This window comes from Diaporthe amygdali, assembly GCF_026229845.1.
Source record: "Diaporthe amygdali strain CAA958 chromosome Unknown NODE_8_length_1307975_cov_65_857355, whole genome shotgun sequence".
Lineage (NCBI taxonomy): Eukaryota > Fungi > Ascomycota > Sordariomycetes > Diaporthales > Diaporthaceae > Diaporthe > Diaporthe amygdali.
In genome coordinates this window covers 235,687-261,460 of record NW_026517028.1, presented here as the reverse complement: position 1 = coordinate 261,460, position 25,774 = coordinate 235,687, and the positions used below count along the sequence as shown (strand labels likewise).

At 52.2% G+C, this 25,774-nt stretch overlaps 6 protein-coding genes across 6 annotated transcripts; 2 read left to right on the top strand and 4 right to left on the bottom strand.

Annotated features, from left to right (window-relative positions):
• Positions 1–480: 480 nt before the first annotated feature.
• On the bottom strand, positions 481–2,293 carry J7T55_013308 (rabinose-proton symporter; the record flags this gene model as incomplete). The annotated part of the gene is made up of 2 exons (XM_053141091.1): positions 481–1,703; positions 1,768–2,293. 2 exons carry the CDS (start codon positions 2,291–2,293, stop codon positions 481–483), a joined length of 1,749 nt encoding a protein of 582 aa, XP_052995651.1.
• Positions 2,294–5,190: 2,897 nt separating this feature from the next.
• Positions 5,191–6,590, bottom strand: J7T55_013307 (fructosyl hypothetical protein oxidase; the record flags this gene model as incomplete). Its single annotated transcript, XM_053141090.1, has 2 exons — positions 5,191–5,392; positions 5,461–6,590. The coding sequence occupies 2 exons, from the start codon at positions 6,588–6,590 to the stop codon at positions 5,191–5,193; spliced, it is 1,332 nt and encodes a 443-aa protein (XP_052995650.1).
• A 3,777-nt stretch (positions 6,591–10,367) lies between these two features.
• Positions 10,368–11,359, top strand: J7T55_013306 (uncharacterized protein; the record flags this gene model as incomplete). The annotated part of the gene is made up of 2 exons (XM_053141089.1): positions 10,368–11,015; positions 11,108–11,359. The coding sequence occupies 2 exons, from the start codon at positions 10,368–10,370 to the stop codon at positions 11,357–11,359; spliced, it is 900 nt and encodes a 299-aa protein (XP_052995649.1).
• Positions 11,360–14,666: 3,307 nt separating this feature from the next.
• J7T55_013305 (uncharacterized protein) lies at positions 14,667–15,686 on the top strand (the record flags this gene model as incomplete). The annotated part of the gene is made up of 1 exon (XM_053141088.1): positions 14,667–15,686. One exon carries the CDS (start codon positions 14,667–14,669, stop codon positions 15,684–15,686), a length of 1,020 nt encoding a protein of 339 aa, XP_052995648.1.
• Positions 15,687–16,327: 641 nt separating this feature from the next.
• Positions 16,328–17,680, bottom strand: J7T55_013304 (meiotically up-regulated protein; the record flags this gene model as incomplete). The annotated part of the gene is made up of 2 exons (XM_053141087.1): positions 16,328–17,605; positions 17,678–17,680. The coding sequence occupies 2 exons, from the start codon at positions 17,678–17,680 to the stop codon at positions 16,328–16,330; spliced, it is 1,281 nt and encodes a 426-aa protein (XP_052995647.1).
• A 4,648-nt stretch (positions 17,681–22,328) lies between these two features.
• Positions 22,329–23,783, bottom strand: J7T55_013303 (gtp-binding protein; the record flags this gene model as incomplete). The annotated part of the gene is made up of 5 exons (XM_053141086.1): positions 22,329–22,348; positions 22,419–22,455; positions 22,513–22,718; positions 22,773–23,502; positions 23,568–23,783. The coding sequence occupies 5 exons, from the start codon at positions 23,781–23,783 to the stop codon at positions 22,329–22,331; spliced, it is 1,209 nt and encodes a 402-aa protein (XP_052995646.1).
• Between the last annotated feature and the right edge of the window lie 1,991 nt (positions 23,784–25,774).

Sequence of the window (25,774 nt, the reverse complement as noted above, 5' to 3'; positions counted from 1 at the left end):
CGAAAGCTTACAACGAAATACTCTCCTGGATCACGGTGATCCAGAATATGTGCAGAAAAGTTTTGAATATAATCGGTCGTACATCGATAACGCGGCCTGTCCACGTCAAAAAGGGGGTTTGAGAGCCAGAAATTCTTACTGCTAGTGATTGGCATTGAGACTACTGCAACTACACGCGATCATTGGAGCAGAGTTGTCTAGGCGTTCTCACGGTGGGTGTTTGTGGGTACGGCGTTCAGGTCCAGACAATGAATTGCGACACGAACTGTGAGGCGCACCTGCCTGCAACGGTTATGTCGGATTGAAGCACCAACAAAAAGAATTGTCGCGTTGTCACCTCAATTGCAATTCAGAGAGCAAGTCAATGCAGCAAGGGTTTGTTTGGTTCAAAAAATCTCCATTGGGTATCATGAGTATACATATCATATGAATCTTCACACATTTCCTCCTACATCAAATTATCAAAGCCCCACAAACAATCTAGGATTTCTCCTCGCCGAGCTTTTCCTCCTCCACCTCCGCAGCCACAGCAGCGTTCTGGCTTGTCGAGGACCACCGGCCGGCAAAGAAGTGAGCGAAGGCTCTCGTGGTGTTCTTCACATTTTCGGCCACAATCTCCCCCGTTGGCCGCTCGAAAATAAGGTCGATTTCCTCGAGCGTCTTATCCTTGGTCTCGGGCATGAATAGGATCTGGTAAAACCAACCGAGGACGGCGATGCCGCCGTAGAAGCCAAGGGTCAGGCCGGTCTGAGTCATGGCCGTCTGCATGGCGGAGAAGTTGTACGTCACGACGAATGAGGCCAGGAACAGCAACGCGTCCGAGGTCGTCATGCCGTAAGATCGAAGGTAGGTGGGGTAGACCTCCGAGGGAACAACCCATGTGAGACAGGCGTAGCATCCGAAGAAGCCCATGTAAAGGACAAGACCAACGAGGTAGCACGCCATGGTTCCTGTCAGGTCATTAATCTGGTAAGATACACCAATGATGACGAGACCGACGAAGAAGCCGGGCAACATCACATTGGCCCAGAAGCGGCGACCGAACTTCTCCATCAGGAAGATGGCAGGAATAGTACCAATGAGGAGCGAGCCGCCGCCGACCAAGGACATGTAGTTGGCCTTCTCATCGTCAAAGCCGATCTGGTGCATCAGGACGGACATGTAGTACATGATAGCGTTGACACCGGTGAGCTGGCCAAGCAGGATCATGATGTTGGCGTAGACCAGGGCGCGGCGGGCGCGGGGCACAGTGAAGAAGTCCATCCACGGGAAGCGCTTGTTGCGCGCGCTCTCGCTAACCACGGTCTGTTCGTGTTGTACGCCCACTTTCATGACGAAAAACTCCTCCTTGGCGTCGGCAGTAGTGATGCCACGAATGCGCTTCCAGACCTTGTACGCGTCAAGAACCTTGCCCTTGTGCATGAGGAAACGAGGGCTCTCGGGAAGGAACAGCATGCCGAGGAACATGATGGTCGAGAAGACAAGGGAGGATCCGAGGATATATCGCCAGTTTCCATCAACATGCAGGAACATAGCAGCGACGGCGTACCCGAGGACTTCACCGAGGGCGATGTTGAATTGGTACAGAGACACAAGGTTGCCACGAACCTTGCGCTCAACTGTCTCGGCGACGTAGACAGGGACCGTACCGCCTTCGAGACCGACACCGAAACCGAGAATAACACGAGCAGCAATGATCATTCCTGGTAGGCTTGTTAGGGCTTGTCACTCGGAAGTTTAAGATGTACGGGCACTTCAAAAACTTACCATAGTTCATTGCTCCAGCCGATAGAGCACCACCGATAGTGTAGAGGACCGTAGAGATGATGATGGCCATACGCCGACCAAACCACTCGTTGCAAGGACCGAGAATGAGGGCGCCTCCCACGGCGCCGAGAGGCATGGCGGAGTTGACGAGACTGTTCTGTTCAGTGGTGAGACCGAGGTCCTTGGGAAGGTACAGATTGGCACCCGAGATCAGCGATTGGTCGAGTCCCGACAGAAGACCACCCATGGAGGCAAAGGCGACGATGACCCAGGTGAAGTGCCTGGGGTCACTGAACTGCAGGTGGAAGAAGCCGGTCTTCAGCCCGCCGGCTGCCTCGAGCTCGGCTTCCATCTCGTTGATAAGCGCGTCGATCTCGTAGCCGCCGGCCTGGGCCACGGCGAGGGCCTGCTTTTCGTCCATAGCGGGGATATTGTCTGCCTTGACAGGGTTCTCGAGCTGTGCTTCTTGGAGCTTCTTCTTGCTCATGGTGGGCTCCACCGGTGCTGGCGTCACGGAGTCCGCCATGTTGGGAATGTGTGTGGAAGTATGTATGCGACGTGGTTTCCTGAGGAAGATAGCTCTGACGAGGTCCTATTTAAAGGCGAAGATGAAATATATGGGCCACTACCTTTAAGTCACAGCGGGGGGAGGTTGATGACTGAGCCTCGACGATGAGAGTGGAGGACGCGGCGTACTGACATTGATGACTGGGAAGGGCAGCAACTTGGTATTTGTATAGATTTTCGCACACGAACTTTTTGGTCTGCTCGACAACGAGACAACCCGGGGATGCCACTTCTTGTTCGCCATCTTCGCGCTTTAGTCCGGCCTTCACGTCATCCTTCACATATTCTAGACGACAATGTGGGGACCCCAGCATGGAGAATGGCCGAACCTTCGCACCGGGGACCCCAGGGGGGTTGACCTTCCACCTGCAGCTGGCCGTCTGCACCCGGCTGGGACTGCAATCGGTGCTGGCGTCGCTGTTTTGCTCGCTGTTTACCCCGGACGGACAGACAGGCAGGCCAGGCACAATATACCCCGGACGAACGATTGTTCTGCGAGTGTGGGTAGATCGTTCTTCGCGTGTTCTCTTGCAGAAAATTCCCTCGTTCCTGTCATGGATCCAATGCGCTCATGGCCCAATTGCGCGCGTTGCAGTGTAGCATCAAGATCGAAATCGAGGGGATTTCCCGGCTGCGAAAAGTGTCTCGCACCAGGAGACGGGTGGCAATTCTGACTCGCCAGTGCTTCTACTTGGATCAAATCGGGCCTGTGACTGCGTGATCCACTGCCGAGTTGCACCAACCAGTCTGCAGATCGGCCCAGAACGCAGGCTGTGGGTGGTTGTTTGGGGGACCCGAAGCACCTGGGCCTGCCCAGTGCTCCCCGTGGGCGGATGGGATATGCCTGGATGGGCATGATGGGGCGTGGGGAATGGGCCGTTATGTAAACCTCTCCCTGCTCTCCAGGTCGAGAGCTGCCGACCCCAGAGGCCTGAGCCCACTCGCCGCGCTGCAACTTGCAAAGTCCTGCAGTGGTTCCCACATGGCGCACCACTTTTCTCCAGGTCGGAGAATGGATCACTTGACTCCAGGAAACAAGTGGATATCCCCAGACCGCGCACCCCGATCTCACCAAAGTTTGTCAATGGGCGAAAAGAAAAGCAGCCCTTGGGAGAGCACTGGCTCGCCGTAATTCACGGTGCAACATCATAAAGGATGCCACCCATACCGTACAGCCGTTGAAGTAGAAATGAGGCTCAACAACGGGCGCACAAGCCGCGCCACGCCACCGAGGAGCCAAGCTGGATCAAGGCTTCTCGCCAAGGCCATGGTTTTGTCGGCACCCAGCCAAGGCGGGCGCGGAGGTTTACTCACCCAACAGCCGTCAGGGGCTGACTCGCAGTGGGTTCTGGTCAAAAATCCCAGAGGGGCCAGGAGCACGACGACGACAGGGGCCCCTTCAAGGCTCCAGGACTTCGCTCTTACAGTCCCACCCATCGTTAACGTGCCGCCGAGGAGCGCCCGAGGCTACTCTGTAGCCATCCGCTTTTGGCCGACCACGCCCCAACGACGGACTGCAGTCAACCTCTAGTTCGGAACAGGGCGGGTGCATAATCGCCGGTCTTGACCAGATCGAGGACCGCAGAGATTTGCGCGTCCGATGTTGGTGAGCTGTTTTGATGCAGTCGAGGTTGCGGTGCTCACGCCATGAGATGATGGTCACTCAAACCTAGAATTTGATCCGAGAGACAGCCCGAGGTTTACTCGACCGAAGACGATCTGATGAGCCTGAGGTGGATGTCCATAGCCTGGTTGGTGCCAGAGGGGTGCTTCGAGACTCGATAGGCTTGGCGTTTCCTGGATTGGTGACAGTCCACTACTGACTTGCCCGAGACGATGCTTCGAGGTCTGCGAACCGGCAGCTTTTCGTCGTCAGGGACAGAACCACAGGGAACAAAGGACAGGATATCGTGAAGCAGGATGTCGGCGGCAGCAACTGGGCTTTTATATCAACAAACGTACTGCACAAGTGCAGCAAGGGCTATGGACCCTTGTCGTGGCATTCAGGCCAAGACACATCCGACGCTTATTTACCCCGAGGGGACTCCTCCTTTCCCCATGGTCTGAGTCTTTGACGGGGGCGGGATACCCGCCAGTATCAATCAAGTCGATGGAATCCCCGGGTGGCTACCCATCGTTTATGAGCCATCAAGGAGTCCTATTCCCCAGATTGTGCTCCCTTGGACCCACAGACGGCCCGTAAGGAGGTGTTTGGTTCAAGTCACGACGGCTCGGGGTATCTTAGTCCGCCTCGAGGGACAGGCAGGGAAGAATTCGGCGAGTTTTGTTGGCTGGCTACAGTTGGAGGAGGAAGACTTTGGCTCAAAGCCGAGGCTGGACCGGTGAAATATCCATAAGTGTGCTGGCAGGGTGTTCAGAGGCTCATTGTCTACCAACAACGCCATACCCCACTGGGCAGGCAATATCGTTGGTGTTGTGGTCAGCGGCAGGAAATCCTCATTGCCTCACAAACACCAACGCGTTGATGACAGGACTAAAGAAACAAACGTGAAATCGACGAATTTGAACGATCGCCTTATTTTAATGTTAGAAGCTAGTTCAACGACATCTTTATACAAACACTGGTCCATCCAGTGGCTCCACGTGCCGACGGAACTGCCACATTCGAACCAGAGGCCAATCCAAGAACGTCCATCCTGTGGTTCCACGGACGGAACTGCCACATTCAACCTAGCAGACCACTTACATATAGCCACAGCAGCATGGCTCTTGCATTGGTATACTGCGGCTTTATCCCATGGGGTGAAGAGTTCGGATCGAGCTCATCCAACTTCAAACCCGATTCGAAATGCCATGCACTGTCAGTATAATTACATATAAGCAGCCACTTTCTGTTCAAAGTCGGGCCTGATTGTACGGCCTTGATAGGCTTTCGTCGACGTATTCTTGGAACTCCCTTTGCTCACTGTGCTTGTTACCTCGCCGGGCCGCGGCCAGTTCCGTAGAGCTCTTCCATCCCCATGCCTTGTCCTTCTCAGGCCCATTGCTATGCCCGCTCAATACGTTGAGCATATACTTGCCAATGTTGGGTAGGAACCTGAGAACATATCAGTCAATATATAACTCTTCAACAAGAGCTTGGGTACACGAAGCTAGGGAGCATACTTATAACCGCAAAAGCTCCCACCAGTGATGATATACAGGCCCTTGACCTTCGGGTGCTCACACAGCAGCAAGTCTTCCGTAGGTGTCGAGGAGTCCCAGCAAATTCGCCAATACTCAGGTGTCCCCCGCGCGTAATTCGGCATCAGCTTGGAGGTCAGTATCGCCTGCGTCTCGCGCTTGAGACCTTCGGGTATATCCCTCTGGTCCCGGTCCGCCGGCGGGACAGATATCTTCCTTCCTGTCTTGCTGGTGATAGTGTTGACCAGCCTGGTAGCGGAATTATTATACTTGAGCAATCCGTTATCTTTCCAGGCAGGGATGGCTTCCCCGACTTGGCCGTAAACCACACATGGCATTTCGGTCTTGGCCATCCTCTCCACATCACTGTCAGGTACGCGATAGTACGCTGACACGATAGCCGTGGCTTGTGCCTGGCGTTCGATGCTGTCCTGCTCAGGAACTCCCAACGCATCCTCGACAGGTGACACCAAGGCGCTCGTCCAACCGCCGGTTGCCAGGACGACCTTATCAGCCGTGAGGCGCCTCCCGTCCGCGGTCCTGCAGCCCTCTATTCGGCCGGTCCTGGCATCGACAAGCAGCTCCACGACATCACTCAGAACCCTATTCACGCCCTTCCCCGTCGCCGTCGCCATGAACCTCGCCGTCGCGCTCGCGGCGTCCACCCACCCGGCGTCAGGGTTGAAATACGCACTGTCGAACCCAGCTATCTCCGTGCCTGCTAACAAGCCATCCCACCGCCGGCCCAGGTCCTCGAGTGCCACATCCTGCATGATGTGAGTCCCACGTCCCCGTAGAGCTTCGAATATCCGCGCCTGCAGGTCGCTGCCCGCCTCGTTGAGCATCAGCCACCCGACGCGGTGGAAGCAGGGCCCGAGCTCATTGCTCCAGAACCAGGTGTGGATGGCCTCGTTGGCGAGATTGCAGTACAGCTGATTCGGGTAGTCAGCGCGGATGATGCGGTTGATATCGATCGCAGCGGCCTTCGTAGGCGGGGAGTGCTCGCGGTCTATGATGGTCACGCGGGACGGGTCGCGGTAGGTCTGGGCCAGGTGGTAGGCTGTCGAGGTGCCGAACGTGCCAGCGCCAATGATGAGGACCGTGGGCTCCATGTTGATGCTGTTTGCGTTGTGTGCCTTGAGAAAACTCTAATAAGTTGAACTTAGAGTGACTTTCTTTCCTACCGTGCAATACGCCTCGCTAAGGCAGCATCGCAACATAGGGAGGGTGGTTTCCCATTTATGAGCTCCCGCAACTCCACCCGTACTTGGTGTCAAACCGACGCCCCTGGTCGATCCCCAATCCCCGAGACCATCTAGTGAGGCTTCTCGGAGATGTTTCGTCAAGTCGAACTGGTGGTGTTGGAGGGCCAAGGTCGGCAATCCATGCTCTCCCCCGCAGTTGCGTTCACTACGGTGGCTGTCCAGACAGCCCCAATCCGTATCACCGGGCCCCTTGCAGGATAGCCAAAACCTTATGTTCGCTCATGTCATCACTTGCGTCTCGAAGATATGACTATTCGCTGCTTCATTTGGAGAATGAGAACTGGAAATTCATTGGCCACAAGCCATTCGGGTACGATATGCTGCCGGGCAAGGGCCGTTTACAGCTTACACGGATCCCAGATAACCACGTTCCTGATTCTACCAATACAGATCACATTTTCGGGTGGGAAGCCTCCCATATAATACTTCTAGACCGAGACTGCAAGATCCTTTCATACCGTCATCGCAATCTTTCGTCCAGCCAGATGGCCCGGGGAATACTACAAAGATCGTAAGAAACGTGCGCTTCTCAGAAAAAAAGTGGGGAAATACTGTCTGTCTTCATAAAAAGAGAACAACAAAGAAACCCCAAAGCAAAAGGAAGTTATAAGTGGTCAGGTCGGTATCCAGGAGGATTGCTTTGTCGGTGCGATTAGGAGTCAGGTATCTCTAAGTTAAAAGTCACTTCTGGCTGGTCGAGTGCAGCAGGGGAGGAAGGAGGAGGAAAAGGGCGTATGAAGTTGATTTGAATCGCGGACCCGGGTCAATAGTTACATTCTCTACAAATACATATTGTATGGGCCAACGGATGTGGCTCTTTGCTTAATCCTGGCCGTGATCTGAGCCTCGTCCGGGGCACATCCTAGCAACCCGGGTTCGTCTTTTTTATTGTTTTCTTGTTTGTTCGGAGTGCGAATCAGATGCCTCCGTACAAAATCTTATCCAGGATGTATGGCCTTTGAAAACAACCGCACTGCGGCGTTCGACGCAAAAGAACAGCTCGTCTTAGACCAAGTTATTATATGAGCAGCTGCTAATTCCAGTGCTTGGGGCGCCAAAAATGGCAAGAGTACTCGAGAGCGACTTAGTCAAAATGTTATAGAGCCGTTCGCGCATATCTAGATATTAATCGACAAAAATTCCAACACTTCATTTGGTTTCATGTTGTAGCTGAGACGGAATCCGTGGCTCAGGAGCCACAGCTATCATGTGTTCCCAGGAGACGATCGCGTCTGGTCTGGCCTAGGTATTGTAAGATTTTGTTGAAACCCAGCCTGCCGAAATCAACCCTTGAAATTGCTCTATAAGATCAAGTCGCAGGCGGCGAGACCAATTAGTACGCGAGAGATACTGTCGAGTGAGAGGCTCCATTGCCAGGGCGTGCCGACGCGGGGACAGGAGCCTTGTCTTTAGGGGCAATTGAGGAGAGTTTGAAAAGCTGGGGATTTATTTTCGAAGCTGTGTTTGGACGTGGATTGGTATCTATTGTGAAGAGTGAAGCAGCAGCCGCAAGAAAGGGAGGCGTTTGGTCCAAAGCGGAGGAGATTGAAACTTACCGGGAATGGACTGGAGATGCGCGACGTCCCGGCTTCAACTAGCATCACTGGATTGCCTTCGAGATACTTCTAGTCATCGCAGCGGCCGCTGCTACTGGAGACACATGCCCTTAGCGGGAATGTGAGATCTGAGACTCGGAATATTGCATGGGCTAGAAGTGAGAAGGGTAGTAAAGCCCACTTGAGCAGCCTGACCGTGGGTGCGTGGTCACCAGCTTGAGCCTACCCAGGCCGCTGACCCTAGCGCAGGCGCATTTTGATGATGGGCCGGCTGAACCGCTGCAAAGGTCGGACTGTTGTCAAATTTAGTACACACTTGCTCGGGGAGGGGGGGGGGGGATTGTTTCAGAGGTGTCAGCAATGGGAATCCGCCGCCTCCGTAGTATCAACAAGCACCTATTGGATAACCAGCTATGGGATAACCAGCTATGGGATAACCAGCTATGGGATAACCAGCTATGGGATAACCAGCTATGGGAGAATGGATTGTCAAATCATCTCCGTGAGATGAATAGCCATGAGATAATCTTCGATGGGCTGCATGATGATCTCCTGTGCAATGATCTCTTGCGGCATGACCAGCTGTGGATTGACCTGTGTGGAAGAACCTCTGTCGGGCGCATAGTCAACTGTAGGTCAAACAGCTCTCGAATAGCACAATGGAATGAATAATTATAGCATAATTAAGCTTTGAGTTAAACTCTGTGGGATAGCCTCTGTGAGATAACGTCTCTGGGAGATCCTCCTGTGGGCCCATCTCTTCTTGATCCACAGCTGGGCTTATGTAAGCTGGTTACAATGAACATTGAGTTTGACAGCAACCAACAGCGAATCTATAGTACCCACACCGAAGTAACCATAGCAGTGCCCCAACAGCCCAGCTAGGCCATGGTCATCTGGAAGCGACCCAGATCCGAGAACGATGCTGTTATGCATGAGGCACATGCAAGCACCTGGTGTAAATGCGTCTGGACTGAACGTTCTGCTGTCGGAGTTGTTGTGATAGGAAACCGAGTCGCTATAGCAATTGATCCACTGACTAACCGGCTGCGACTCTATTTATCGTCGACGGCTTAACGGGATTCCCTGGAGTGACGGTGGTGAATGGGGCAAAAATGCACTCAACTGTTGCTAGACGGGACGTGTTGAGCGTTCGTGTGCCCAACCCCTACCCACCATTTCCCCAGATTTCCCCCCGAGACCCGCTGTGCTGCTGTGCCGCTGGGCCATCCCGTAGCTGTGCCGCTGTCACCAGCGTACTGGGAGAGTTCCAATGTTGCATTGCATTTGCTGGAACAGCAGGGGGCCAGCCTTTTGAACTGTCAGTTGCTGGTTCATTGTCATCGTTGCCAATATCCTGCAGTTGCGCGAGAGCGTTTGAGTTGTAAATTTTTATGGCACCCACCTTTTGACAAGGACGAAAAGAGTGCATGGATGATCAATCTCGCGGGCATCCCGAATGGCTGGAGTCAGACACGAGAATTGCCAAAAATACAGTAGGGGTAGCCACAGCCCCTCTGGAGAAAATCAGCAGACCCTGCGCGCAGCCACAAGGCCACGCCAGATGAGCGGGGGCCCTCATGGCTGCACGGCTGCACGGTTACACGGCTGTTCCTGGGCTACTGCCACGGCCTCTGGGATGGCAGGATGACAGGATGGGCTTTGGGCTTGGGCTGGGGTGGTCTGACGTTTCAAGTGGAGCCAAGTGCCACTCTGCAAGAATGCCACCGTTACTGGGCCAATTCCAAGCATCAACGCCCAGATTTTCCAATAACGCGCGTCAGCTTGCAAAGCAAAACCGCTGCCAATGCCACCGCTGGTCGTGCATAGCCTCTCGTTTGTTTTCCCAGTTTCTGATTTCGTTGCTGGCCAGCCGGTCTTGCTTGCGATATTTCGACCCTTCCATCCCTCGCTCAACTGGCCAACTTCTTTTCGTTCGATGACACCCGGCCAATCCACCACCACCACCACAATCACCAAACCAGGAAGGACTTCCTGTTCGTGATTAGCGATAGGAGTGGGAATATATATCGAAAGTGATCGACTCGAGAGACGAACAGCAGCCATCATGGCGCCCACGATAATAAACCCCAACGCTCTGCGGAGCCTCGACATACCAAAATCCCCCAACGCAGCAATGCTGCTTGCAGCCAAGCGTGCTCTGTCCGAAGCCGGCCCCGACGTCCTCCGCACAGCAGCCCGCGGCCTGCTCATCAGCCGCTCATCGCTGGCAGTCACGGCCGACGCGCAAAAGATCACTCTGGGCGCGATCGCCGCCTACATCGTAGTCATCGCCATCTTGTGGCCCCTGCCCAAATTCTTGGGCGGCTTCGATGTACTCTGGCCCTTCAAGATGCTCGTCATAGCCTTTCATGAATCGGGACATGCCCTGTGTGCAATGCTTACAGGCGGTAAGGTCGAGTCTGTCAGCCTCAGCCCGGATCAGGGTGGCAAGACGACTTTCAGGGGCGGCAAGAAGTTCATCACCCTGCCCGCTGGATACCTGGGCAGCTCCCTGATCGGGGCGCTGCTGACCTTCTGCGGATTCAATATCGTCGCGTCCAAAATTGCGAGCCTCGTGGTCGGGCCCGTGTTCCTGCTACTAATCTGGTGGGGACGGAAGGACTGGCTGACGATTCTTACCGTGCTGGCGGCAGCCGGCTTGTTGGTAGCCGGCTGGTTCATTGCTGATGCTGAGGCTCTCAGATATATCATTGTAAGCGCCCTGCCTCCTGCCTTTCCCGCCAACTATCAGCTAGACTGTAGACTGTGCTGGAGAAAATCAGTTGCTTACTTGGATTTCTGCAGCTCTTTATCGGTGTCATGTCGTCGCTGTACAGCGTTTGGGACATCTACGACGATTTAATTAGAAGGAAGGTCAATGAGTCCGACGCATCGAAGTTCGCCGAGGAATATGGAGGCTCTTCTCACTGTTGGGGCGTCATCTGGGCCATTATTTCTCTCTGCTTCATGGCCGCTGGTATAGTTGCTGGCATTGCGGCCTTCCCGCAGACGACCGCAGAGCAGCAGGAGGACTCGGACGACTTCATCCCGACCTGAAGAACCGTGAGCATTGAGACTGGCGTTGCATTATACCCGCGTGTGCCAATCCAGCTCGGAAGATGTATATGTATGCCGGGGATATTTTATACCGGATGGCAGCTTCGGATCCCTGACCGGGCCACCACAACTTTCCGCGTTTTGAATACGGATTTGGGCAAGACAGGATACTGGAGATTGGATTAGTTTTATGATACCCCGATTGATGTCAGGAATAGCCTGGAGGGTTCCATGGCCTTGGGTGGATACGATCAGCCATGTACGATCACTCTCGTCTACTGCATAGCGTTATCTTCGAGATGAAATCACTTTGTTGCTTGTGGTCATCCACGCATGTCAATCCACGCATGTGAGCTTGGTCACGTTGTCAAGCGTCGAACGCAGCATGAGCTGTGCAGTTCCTGAGCAATCAATGACGAGTGCCATCAGAAACGGCCAGCCAGCGAAGACGAGCCGGACTTCAATGTCACTAAGCCGTGTGTGCCATCGCTAAATTAAATCTACAAGGGGCAGAGATGCCAATCGAGCGAGCCGTGACGCAGTCTGCCTCGACCTGAATATCACTCGCCGGTGTTTCTCCGGCACCGGAAGCCGGCCGCCTCATTGCTCGGGGATAATGAAGTAAATGCCTCGTCGTCAAATATTGGTAGGGGAGACTGGTGGATGATCTATACACTGACTGCTGATTGCTCAGGTCTGCGTGGCACGAAGTTGAATCTGGTGTAGTCTACAAGTGCTGCTTGTGTATTGGGCAGCAACGCCGTGCGGCTCCACATTGTGCTCTCGTCTGACCTGCGTCAAGTTCACCCCCAAACGCACCACAGTCTCGCGTTCCCGATGACGACGAGGGCGAGAATGAAGAGCGTAAGCCGCACTCACGGCACAGTTGCAGTGGTCGAGGCCCTCGAGACGTCAGCTTCGCCCAGGCTCTGCATGCCCACCGTCGAAGCCAAGCGATCCGGTTGGTAGGAAGGAGCGTGCCTCTTGCCTCAACGAGCAACTGCGGTAGCTCACTGCTTCTTCGCTTTTCTCTGGTCTGGGAGGCGGAAATAATCAAGGACCTTTCTTGGCTGGCTTCAGTCTCCCCACCACCATCCAGTTCGGCATTGACGAAAGTATCAATCTGTGTCTTCTGGACCATGAGTCGCCGTAGTCATGCCGCTCCCAGGCACTACCTCCTCCTTTCCCACCCCCACTGGCCTGCAGCACTCGCTCGTCCACAAATTCAACAGAATGATGGCTTGAATGCACACCAAGTCCGGCTTTCGCGTCATGGCCTCCCATCACACTGCATCATCTGCGGCTTTAAGCAAACTGCAGTCGGGAGAGGTCAATGTCGACTCTCCAACTGGTCTCCTCAGCAAGCCCAAGTGCTAGCACTCACAACAGCGACGATCTGCGTACTATTCAGCGAGAGGCCCATACACTCAGAGCCGTGCCAACACCACCTTCGAGATAGAGCGGCCATCATCGGCCACCATCGGTGGCCTGCCTACTCAGGCGAGCCCATTACTCGCTTGCAACCGCAGACCGCGACCCCGCCAATCTCGAGGGGCCGATTGGTGCCACGCCTCGGGAGACAATAGTCGTAAGCCGACTAGCTGACGGTAGTCTCTTGCTGCCGGTGCAGGCATCATTGTCGTCCTGATCATCAGTCTACCATGTCGAAGAGTTTGGCACCACCGTGAGTGACTGGCAGAGCAGCCCACATCGGGAGTTCAGCGTCAATCACCAGTGGCCAAGACCCGCGAGGGGAGGGGGGGAATTGTTGATCACCCCACTCTGCGGCCAGCAGGGTCCAGGCACCAAGACGACATATCAGATCGTCGAGGAGCGGCCCGAGATTTTGCGACCCCAGACTTGCGGTTCATGGAGGCCTGGGGAGCAGAAGGGTAGGTAGACTTAGCGAGTCAGCTCCAACTCTTGTTCAGATGTCAAATATTTGCCTCTCCCGATGCAAGCGCGGCGAACACCTTAGGTTTGGTGGGAGTGACAAGTTTGCGGCAGCCGAGTTCTAGACCGGACTCTGGGGAAGTGTGCGACAACGTTGGACCTTGCACGACTAGAGAATCCGGGGTGCTCGTGACAAGCCTCACTGCCACTTTTGGCATTATGCATGACGCAGCACCGCAAATATCCGAAAACAGTTGCCGCTGCGCTACCCTGCGCTACCCTGCGCTACCCTGCGACAGACTTGGTTGCGGGCCGGCAGGGCGAGCGACATGATCACCAAGCTACTGCAGCGCGGGCAACTCGGAGGCAGGCCAGTCCAGGTCACAAAATTACACTTCGATCGCGCGTACCTGCGATAGTGGCCGATGACGAGGGGCGACCAACGTGGCACCGTCCGGGACCGTCGCCTTTCTGGCTTGCCGGACGCCGTTCTCTTTTCAAAGGTAGCGCATTTATTGCCAACCTGCCCTTGGACATCACCAACATGAGATTCCAAAGGAAAAGCGCGAGAGCTGTTCGGGGCTGGACCCCCGATATGATCTCATTCCGCATTGCAGCGTACCCAGTTTTTTCCCACGGTGGCGGCAACTAGCTGCCAGGCTGCCCAACGACACGGAAACACCCTCCACAACGGCTACAGCTCTTGTACCATCCCACCCACCATCATGGGACGACAGTGCTCCTGATTGGAGATCCCGCGGTCGATACCTTGCACGGTCATGGCTATGGTTTGCGCAGCTGTTTTGCAAATTTTCCCAACAAGACAGTTCTGCGACCGACCAAGACCAAGATCGCGCAGGGTCTGCAAGGTTCAGCTCAAATCAGAGACGAGTGTCTCCCACCTTCAGCTCGTCGATATTGCTAATAGCCCGAGAAGCTGGCGGGCATCCCGGTCTTCGGCGCCGGCTGATCATGGTGGCCAAAGTGGGCAGGCACGGCGGCCTGAAAAGCGGGTTGGAAGTCGTAATAAAGCAGATGCGTCCGCCAGTCACGCACGCGCTCGCTTCCTACTCGTTCAATTCATCTTCACTTAGCCTTTGGTCCCGCCGCAGGCATCGTGGGGTCTGAGAATAACCACCAAAAACCGTCACGTGTGTATTATTCTCCCCCGGACAGAAGCGAGTCAAGAGTCAGAGGGTGAGCCGTTCCGAGCCTGCCCCCTTCTTGGCCCCTCCTGACCATCTGGGCATTCGGCAACCCAAGGCTTGGTGCCTACTGGTGCCTACGTGAGGAGTCACTCGCGACATATAATATCAAGTGATCCTCCTGCCTTTGTTTACTTTGCTTTCTCGCCTCTTCATATCTTCATCACACCCCTCTTCTGCATAGTTATTTACAAATTTCTATCTTTAACATGTCGAGACCAAGCTACAACCGAGGTTCATCCAGTGTGGACGATTGGCTTGATAGCCAATATGAATACATAGCACCGGATAAGGACCTCAACAACCCCTATGTGCCGCGGGACGCTGCTCGAGATATCACTCCCGAGCGCTCAGACGCGAGTCCAACCAGGTCCAAGGGTTCCCGGTCGTCCAGGAACCACAAAAGTCCAAAAGATCGCTATCGGCCAGAGACACCGCCTGAAGAGGACGACCTCGACAAAGAGCGCGACAAACACCGACATACAGGCAAATCTAGTCGTTCTCATGATGGCGACCGGGACTCACGACGGTCCCATCAAGACAAGGACACAAAATACCCTCCCAGGTCGGACCGCGGCCGACCACGTCGCCCTCCCATGAGCAGTCGGGCTGCGTCGCATTATGTGCCTCGCAAGGAAGACAGTCCTGAGCGGCGTTCGCATAGGCGATACTCACTGTCGTCGTCACCTCCCAGACACCGAGGTGACAAGTCATCACGGCATTATCACCGCCACCACGAAGACCGCTCGCCGTCGCCTCCACCCCGGTCCTCACGAAAGAAGGACGACCGAGATAGGGATAGCCGAAAGCACCACGGCAGCAGTAGTGGATCCACCAAGGGCTCCAAGTCTCGCCGGCCATCACTGTCTCACAGCCAAACCTCCAAAGACACCAAGAAGCCCTCCGCTAGCAGCCGATCATACAGCTTCTGGAACGACCCTCGCTTCAGGACGGCTGCAGAAGCAGCGCTTTCAGCCGGGGCGACAGCTGCTGTCGGTCTCGCCGGTGAAAAAGGCAGATGGGGCAGCGACAAGGGCGGGAAGGTGCTCCGAGCGGGGCTGGGGGCTGCTGCTCTGAGTGCCTTCAAGAGTCCTGCCCCGGCCCCCGAGCCCGCGCCTGCGGCTGCCGCTCCGGTGGAGCCTAAGGCGTCAGCTGCTGATGCTGCTGGGAGATATGTGGCGGACCATATTCCTGGGAAAAAGAGCAGCACGCGACGGAGACATCACTAAATCAGGATTGAGAGATGTCGCCTTCATCAGGCGGCATTGTTGAAACACGGGATTCAATTTCTGCTTGCTTCTTTATGGGATATTTCAACAATTAGAAACATATCTGGGCTCAGGGCTCGTTGGGATATCAGCGTTTGAATTTCAAGATAAACGATTGGGGCTTCCCCCGGAGCATGGAGTTTGGGACACATCATGAAGGGTATGATAATGGTTTCGAGGAGGTATTTCTGGCAACCGGTGGCACTACCACACATCTTAATAGGCATGAACACATAGGCTCTACTCATAGACTAGTCCGATGAATATGTACACATTGATGGAGGTAAATTTGGGTTGTCTCTCGCTCATGCAATTCTTGTGACGTTGAGACGCAGAAGAGCGCCTGTAGACATGCCCAGCAACATTCTAGTCGAAACTTTCACGCTAGTCAAGTTTGATGGCAAATTTCATTCCCATGTTTATGTCCATATTTGACAGCTTTCCTATAGATCGCGCTTGGTATCTGTCAAGTGTTATATGTGCATGCGTACCAAAATTTGAATAATATGCAATACAGTTGCAGCCGATTTCCCCAGTACCAAATTGATATACTAAATGAATCTCTTCTTAGGTCGTTTGGGGTTGCCTCATTTCCTTCACCGCTATGACCCGCCGAAGCCAAATGACTGCGACATGGGGCCATCGAGAGCCCTCATCGCCTCAAACTCTGGGCTCTGGTAGAGTGTCAACAACTCGAACCAGCCGTTGCTGAAGATGTCCTTCGTCCAAGCCGTGTTGTCACCGAATATCCACAGCTTCTCGTGAACTATCCGCAGGAGCCCCTGCTCCTCCTCCGTGGGGTAGAAGCCATTCCACTCCCTGCCAAGCTCGTAGGGTGGGAAGGGCCCGCCGCGGCCAAAGGCGTAGTTCAGGAATGCCTGCTCGGCCATCTTATTATCGAACTTGGTGGTGTCCTGGCACTCGCGCAGCAGCCGCTGGTGCATGTACCTGTTGGGCTCCAAGACGATGACCCCAACGTTGACGCCGTCGGCGAGCCCGTGGCCCGCAAAGACGTAGTCACAGATCTCGGCCTCGTGGATCCTGTCCTCGGGCGGCAGCAGCTCAGCGCGGCACCGCTGGCGCGGCGACACGCTCTCGTCGAAGATGAGGTCCAGGTCCCGCACGGGGAACGCGTCCAGGTCCAGGAAGGCGACGCGAGCGAAGTCCAGCTGCGCCCAGATGTTGAGCTTGGAGAAGAGGTCGCGCCACCGCGCGAACGGGAACAACTGCCCGCCGGACTCGTCCTTGGGCGGGTCCCAGGGCACCAGCTCGAGCTCGCGCACGATGGCGCCCGCGGCCTGCAGGAGGTCGCGCTGCTGCTGGGGGATGAAGGGGGCGACGAAGACGACGACGGGGTGCGACGCGGAGCGCGACTTGGGGTCCCAGAGGATGCGGTAGACGAGCTGCATCGCCGACAGGAAGTAGGGGTCCGCCACGCTGTTGTCGCGCGTCGACAGGTACGTCGCGAAGGCGAACTGGCCCGGCCCGCGGTCGTTGTGCGCACGGTACTGTTTAAGCTTGGCGATATCGAAGACGGGCTGGACGAAGCGCGTCAGGTCCTCTTGGAACTCGAACTTGACCTCGTTGAAGGCGGACGAGGAGCCTGAGGCTGCCTGTGGTGCGCCATCGGTTGGGGGATTTGCGCCGCTGCCACTGCCGGGCAGGCCGGGTGGGATCTGTGTGAGCTCTGAGCCCCCCGCGTCAGCCGGTGGGAATGGCCATTTCGTATTCCCAGGCTGTGTCTGTGAGATCGGGATCTGGATTATCTTCTCCGTCTCCTGGCCCACATCGCGCGTCGAGAATGACAGTATCGAGGCGTGGTAGTAGAGAAGAAGCGCTGTCGTCAATGCAAGGAGTCCGATCCTCACGAAGCGGGAGCCCTGCATGCATGAGTGAGCGTCCCGGGCCGCCGACGTGCGATCTAACGCATTGTAAGTCCGAGTCTAGCTTACCATATTGAGCATCTAGATCTAAACGATCAGAACCTCTAACAAGAACGGCGACGCCGTGGTTACGGCATGATAGATCGTATTCCTTCGCGAAATGGTCGAGGACACAACGCAAGAAGTTGTCCTGTCGGTCTGGGAACAACAGGAGTTACCCAAAATTGGAACTTGTTGGTTTGCGGCATGTGTTAAAATACGACCGCATGCTGTTGCATCCATGTGACAGATCGGCGTTGCGAGGGGAAATCATCCAGGTGCCGAGGAACTAGAAGTCTAAACACGCCCAGCAAGATTGGCTCCGGCAGGGATTTGTTACGTACCGTCCATCGGCCCCGGAGACTAAAAAAAGCCACCCCCGAGCACTTAGATTAATTGGATCAATGCCCCGAGATAGCAGAATCCTTGCAGCGGAGGAATTAGGGAGACGCAATATAGAGAAGTTGCCACAACACATCGGTGGAATTCACTTTGAACCCCCCATGCAGCCCTGATAATCTACTATGGCCTTAACATTTTAATCTTTCGAGATCTGCTCCTTGGTAGTTTTTCGGTCTCTTCTCACGACGGTGCTATTCCCTGAAGCCTGTAATTCTCTCACGCATCCACTCTCTCGTTTCTGTTCTGCCCATGAAGAGAAGAAAATTACACGGAACTAAAGGGTCAACAAAGTGCCTTACAAACCTAGAAACCACAGGAATCGGGACGGCCATTTCTTACACGAAGGTCCTGCTTGTAGCTCCAGGGGCAAATTGCCAGTGAACCTTCAGACTGGGCGGATTCCTGACCTCTTGCCTGGCACAATAGAGGCTTGGATCGTTCGGCGTGCTGTTGTGCTTATAGCACACTTGCCGAGCTCCGAGAAGGCCCCAGAAAGACGTTGGAGGCAGCTCTCACGTACAATCCACGAACTGTGGTCATTGCAACGACCGTGAAGATAGCGGTCCCAACATCTTTTGCTGTCATTACATATATTGCCTCTCAAAATGTCCAGAACATTCACGCACGGGCTATACAGGCTTTTGTGTCTGCTTCTTGGTTGGCGGGAAAGCTCGACATACAAGCGTTGAGATTCGCGGGTTGACACCGAATGAGCGTGTCGCTGTTTCCGCTTCCCAAGAATTTTGCGAACACTTGATCTTTCAACATTTAAAAATAATTCCAATTTGTGTCTAAATAACGATGTGAGAGTCAATTATCCTGCCTTGCGTCTCTAGATTGAGCGAGTCGCGTTTGGGATAATTGCATGTCTGAGACACGCAGGGCAGAGCTCCCATCCTTCACACCGCTTCTTTTGTACAACAATGAAGTGGCAGTAGGACTTATATTTTCCGTATCTGTCGGCCATTATACACAGACCGTCACTATAACGGCATGCTTTGCGGCTAATCGCGTGCATTTCAACATAAATCGACGACCTTTTTGGATCGCTTGTGTTCATCACAATACCCAATTTAATGGCGCACAAAAGTCACAACAGCTGAGCAAGAGCAGCCTCCCTCAAGCGATGATTCAAGCGTGGGCTTACAAGCTATGTGAAGGTCACGACACTTCCCGGACATGACCTAGTGCTGGATAGATGGAGTGGCCCAAGTGTTTCAAGTGCTCACACAAATTACTGGAGCGAGAGAATTTATTTAATCAATCCATTTACCATAGCTTAGGCCTCAACACTATGTCGCTGTAAATTATTGTCTGGTGTTCCTTAATATTCATCACAGCTGAGTTGCACTGATTGATCTAATTGAACAAGTTTTCACTGGGAAACATTCTCATCCCGAAGCCGTCAAGGCGCCGATCGGCCGAGAACTTAGTCAGAATGAAGAAATAAAAAAATTGGACTAAGGAGGTGAAAGAGGGATCATCTTGTAAGGGTTTGAGAGTACTGGCTACAAGGTTGAAGTCACGTAGCTGGAGACAAGTGAGAGATGCCACTCGAAGAAGGCATCCACCAAAGCAGCACTTCAAGTTCGCATCACCAGACCCGCCAATACTCGGACAGACCGCTCTTTCATCGGACTTCCTCATTCCGTCAGAATAAATTATCTTCTGGTTTCATGCGTTGGATCCACGTGAGGGTCTTTGACAGAGTCACACAACAAAAGCAGATATCTCGCCAGCCTAGCGCCTCTGTGTAGCTAGGTTTACATATCCTATCTATGCCGTCAGGTTCTTCTCAAAATGAACCTCTCACATGAGGTTTCCCGAGACCTACTCTTGGCTGCTTTCGGGAAAGAGGTTGTGCTACAAACCTGTGTTCGCTGTCGAGATTCTAGCCCGTGGCTGAATGAGCTCGCATGATGGTCAGAATGTTGTGTTCGCAGTAGGCATATATGACGTTGCAATCGCGCATCACACGGCCTCGGCAGAGATTTTTGGTATTGCTGATCGCGCAAATTGTGTCATTATACAGCACAATGAATAGTGCAAGCCACGAAGAGACATGGAGGCATACGATCAGGTTGGTTGCACAAACCGATTATGGGCTGATGCAGTAGGTGAGCATCATCGAATTTGTTAGCGTGGCCACTGGTTGGAACGAACTGTGTAATAAACGCTTCCGTATCCCATGAGCGCCGCACGTCCCAATGCTTTTTCAAATGCAATCATCAGTAACTCAGTCCGCGGTTTCGCTTCTTTTGTACAACAAGAGCTGGCTTGATTTGCGCGATGGTATCACTACTCCATGGAACTTGCCATCCGCAACCCGGTGGTGATAGTCTCGCATATAAATCCTAGCGCTTGAGCGGTCAATCACAGCTAATCAGCGCTCTGCAAATTTCGAGTGGCGGCCAACCGTGTCTGGTGTGCTGAGCAGATTCAGCAACGACTCTGCAAGGAAGAAAATGTCAGAAAGCAAAATATTATCAGCGCACTTCACTTTGTCTTTTCAAATGTACGTCATGGTTGTGAAAAGTGGATCATCAAATAGCTTAAGTCTCTCTTGGATTGTATCTTCGAAAGCACCAGACATCATCTTGTTAAATACATTTCCTCCAATCTTCCGTGATCCTGTCGCAACATATTGAAATGTCGGAACTTTACTTTGAGCAATGCTGGGCTATCCTCAGCACGATCGGAATCTCTAATGTGTTCTTCGGTCTTACAGTCATGAGCATCACTAAATTCTCCCCTATCATTCTGACACCGATCATCACGAGTGTTGCTTGCGCGATTGCCAACGGACTATGCTTCCATATTTTCTACACCAATAGCTCAGCATTGCAGAGAGCTCTGGCGTCTGGATTTGCAGACGTTTTTTGGCTGGTATACGCTACATATTCACCCTTTGCACACTCAAGCTAAACAGAGCTAGATACAAGAAGTCGGGATCAACTTTTACAGCTATTTTATCCTGATTCACCTTTTAACAGAACGCAAACGGGTCGTCTTTTTAACAGCATTTTGGGTCTTGCTTTTCTCTATCACTGTTATGAGAGGAGTGATACTTATTTCCCGGGTTCAGAATATTTACGACGAAGATAATTTTAAAGCTGAGAAAATTGTCGACTATGCCCACGTTGGATACTTCGTTCTCATAGCAATCTTGGAATGCATCAGCGCGGTCTTCCTGCTGCGGCGACTCGCCTCAACGCATGAAGAGTTGCTGAGAGCTGTACTGAAGGTCTCTTTGTTACGTCACTTGATGCGAAGCACTGAAATACGGGTGGCATCTCTTGCTTTGATAGGCATATCGAGAGCCATTACTTACACATTCAATCCGTCTTTATTGAACACGCCTGTTACAACTCCACGACAAATCGATCGATTTGTTTACACACTTGAATGTGTTTTCCCTGTCATGATATAGTAAGATAGATCTTGCTCATTTATGGAATTTCGAGCGTGCTGACAGAATCCTAGTTTCGACCTTTTGGCCTGCAAAATCAAGTCTGAAGACGATCGCACATTAGAAGTACAACACATTGACCACCTAAATTTGGATGAGGATCCAGAAAAGTGACCATATACACCAATTGTTACTTCATGAGAAATGAATTCTTTTTTGGAGGGGGGGGGGGGGATTCTCCAATAACAAAATTATCAATTGAAATTACCGACATCGCTATGTTCGTTGTGGTAACAACTTTAGCACAATTCGCCCAGATCATTCAATTGTAATAGTCAGTGACGACCTGGCACCACGGCAAGTCAGCACAAAAAGAAATCCAGACGGCAATATCGGGTGTCGAATTTTCTCTGAGCCCCGGAGCTGTTACTGTAAAAATCATTCAACCTGACTGTAAGAATGGCATCGTAATACGAGACGGCTGGGGCGTTTGTCGTTTTATACATGTGAGAGACGCTGCTGAGACCTGAGACTCATGTAGCTGGTTCAAAAGAAGATAAAGAAAAAAAAGGACAGGAGGTACGTCGGCTTTACTTGATTCAGGAACACCAGCAAGTCCTTGCCCAGCACCACGAGCCAGTCGATAGAGGAGTCTAAATCGATGCTGATTTCTAAGAGAGTCGTCTTTCCTACAGTTCACAGTTTGCATAAAGGGTTAAGAATACTTTGTTGATTGTACTATGCGAATCTATGAACCGATGTCTCTTAATGTGCTTGTATAGTATGCTTACTAGAGATGGGCGAGTTGCTCGAAACCTAGACAACCCCCATCTCGATAGCGAGCGTCTGAACAGAATCAATGCAACTGTGCTACTTCTTGTTTCCAACATCTGAAGATAAATGGTTAGACTTCGTCTCTGAGACCACAGGTGTTTCTTCTTGGAGCCAGCAATAACTCACTAAATTGGAAATGTATGATATCCCCATCTTGAACGACCTGATATTGACGTTAGCACCTAACACACAAGGCACCATCATGGTCGCGAATGCCTACATAAGTCTTTCCTTCCTGTCGGTACTTTCCAGCGGCCTTAATCGGAGCCATGGATTTCGCCCCGTTGCAAAGATCATGGAAATCCTGATACGCGACGACCTCGGCCTTGATAAAGCCTCGTTCGAAATCACCGTGGATGACACCAGCAGCTTGAGGTGCGAGGCAACCTCTTTGGATGGTCCAGCATCTGACTTCCTTTTCTCCAGCTAGAGTGCTTATCAGCATTGACCGTACTTGAATAGTCGGTACCATCGGCATACCTGTAAAGTAGTACTGTAACCCAAGCTTGTTGAACCCCTCCGTGATGATCTTGTCCAATTTGCTCTTGACCTTGCTCTCCCCGAGAAACTCTGCTTGCTTTGCGGGATCATCACTCAAGCTGTCCAGCTTCTCCTCGAATTCAATGGAGAAGGGGATGATGTCACGGGGAGTGCCTCCGTGTTCTGTGACCCACTTCGCGATTTGCGGGAGGTACTTGCTCTTCTGACGAAGATAGTCCTTCATCGTCAGATTGACAAGGTAGATCGCGGGTTTGGTGGTGATCAGCTGGATTTTCTCGTTGATAAGTTGAATCTCAGCAGGGGTCCAATTTCCATCTCGAACCGGCTGGTCCTTCTCCAGCATCGCCTGGATTTTCGTTGTTGTCTCGGTGAACAGGGGCAGCATCTTGTACTTGCCGCCGGCTTTTCTTACAATCGCCTCTTCGGCAACGATGGTCCTCTGGAGAATATCAAGGTCCTTCTTACACAGCTCACTTTGAATTGTATCCAAATCTCGGACAGGGTCGATGGAGTCGTCCACGTGCAAAACCTCATCATTGTCGAATGCACGGACAATATGAAACATGCCGTCCACGGCTTGAATGTGCGATAGGAAGGCATTTCCAAGACCTGCTCCCTGTGAAGCACCCCTGATTAGACCCGCTATATCGGTGACCTGCAAATAAGCCGGGTAAGTTGAAGGCGGCTTCCAGACATCGCACAAAAAGTTCTGCATTCATTTCCTGGTCAGCTTGTGTTCCAGGTGCCTCGCCCGGCCTATTGTATTGGACTCACATATCGTGCGTCCGGAACAGCGCATCTCGCCTCATTGGGTTCAATCGTGCAGAAAGGGTAGTTCTCAGCAGCAGCACTCTGCTTCGTAAGAAGATTGAACAAACTCGACTTGCCAACGTTTGGCAGGCCAACACATCCCATCTTCAGGTTCTTGCGAACCCGGCCGAAGGCGACAACATTGTCTTTAACTTCTTCGGTTGCTTTCTTGGGAGGCATGATTAAATTTCCGCGGATCGCGCTGTTCGTTGGTGGTGCTGTGATGTATGCTGGTCCGTTGGTACACACACAGACTTTTCGAAAGTGGTACGATGATGAAAACTTGCCAAGGCACAAGAGTGGACCTCTTACTTTTGTGGCACGTGTTATTCATGCCCCGGAGCTCGAACAATTTTTGGTCCACCAGGGGTGAGTGCAGCCGCTGGTGAATGACTTGTCAGCAGAAACAGCACTTTTCTCTTATCAATGCTACAACGCCATCACACACACTACTGGAACAACCCCGCCATCGTTGACAAAAAAAGGGAAGAAAGAAAATTTGGGGAAAACACCATTGAAACCCATGTGGATTACTAATTTCCCCAAATGGTTTCGTCCTACAGGATATTAACAACAGAAGCTGATACCATAGCAGGTTATCCCATAGAAGGTTATCCCATAAGAGGTTATCCTATAGAAGGGTATCCCACGGAGGTTGTCCCATAGAAGATCTTACCTTAACTGATTGTTCAATTACAGGTTATTTTATAAGAGATCTTTTTACTTCTTCTATAATTATCCCTTTTCATTTCCTGACTTATCATGCAATTAGATAAGGTGATCGCAAAACAGATTCCCGAGCTTAAGCTAGTTCTAGTATCACGATAAGGAGAAAAACCATAACCATTATGCGTAAGATAAAGAGAGAGGTCTTTCTCAGGGTGTATCCACTTATACAGCAGGCTGTGGTAATGTCGAGATCCACGTATATTAACAATAAGAGTCAATAAGAGCATATAACCTTGCAGGCAAGGAAGGGACAAAACCAAAAGAATGCAGTAAAATTTAGGTTACTTGTGACTATGATATTCAGCAAGAAGACAGCTCAAGCGTGTGTGTCAGGCTTCTCAAGAGCTTCGGATTCCGTAATAGTTGTATAAGAGAATAGCATTGCTTCTAGCGCAGCATACATCGGAGAAAGGTTGAAGGAGATATCAATCCGAAGATTAGTCTCCCAAGGCCAATCCATGTGGTAAATGCTTCACCCAAGAACAGCAAGCGGGGATCGTTTCACTTTAAGAGCGTACATAAAGACAAGACTGACTTCTTGAATCACGTCCATTCCATCAGTGCCCTCATTTCCCCAACATCCAAAAGAACTCCGATATGCCGTTACAAAGGCGGTAAGTTTCCCACAGAAATGATCGATCATTGTGTCTTCGGTTGCTGTTCTCCGGTTACAGGTCGTGACTCTTCGAGGAGACGAATGAGCTGCCAATCCCCAAACCGAACACAGAGAAACTTGTTGAGGATGCGAGCGAATGCCCGAAATGACGAAAAGAAAAGAAGACCTCGGTAGTCGACCATCTGAGCTGGGTATACACTTAGTTTGGACCAAGTGCTGTGGGTTCAATCCCAATCGTGGCGCGAATTGTGATGCTCTAAATTACTTCACTGTCACATTCTCAGATGAATAGATGTCGACTGTGGAAAACGCTATCGGGCTCTACTTAAGTAAGCTGCGTAATTGTTGAATGGCTTGAGTAACAGTAAACTTGACTTTTTTTTACAATGTCCCTCATCTCTCTCATCCTTGTGACTTTCCTCTATAAAAGATTGGCTAAACAACATACAAAGCATACTTTACGTAACATAATTATCAGTTACCTATGTTCATTGTCTCAGTGTTATAATCACAGCTTAGCGTTTTCCACGCTTCAATGCAAACGGGGCGAGGACTAGTTATTGAATCCTTGGTCTCAGCACTGCGCAAAAAGAAAACATCAGGAGATGTGCCTTGGAAACATTGAGATCCGATCTATTCAGGCAGGTCCAAATGCATGCACAATGCACGACCAATATCAATGACGTCGTGAGCAAATACATAAGGCATTTATCTAGACATTGTAGTGAACGAGCACTCATGCATAGACTCTAGGTGATTAGTTATTCGTAGACGAGTATAAGCAGTAGCAGGTTTGGTCCGCGCCGACGATTGGGATTCGTCCGGC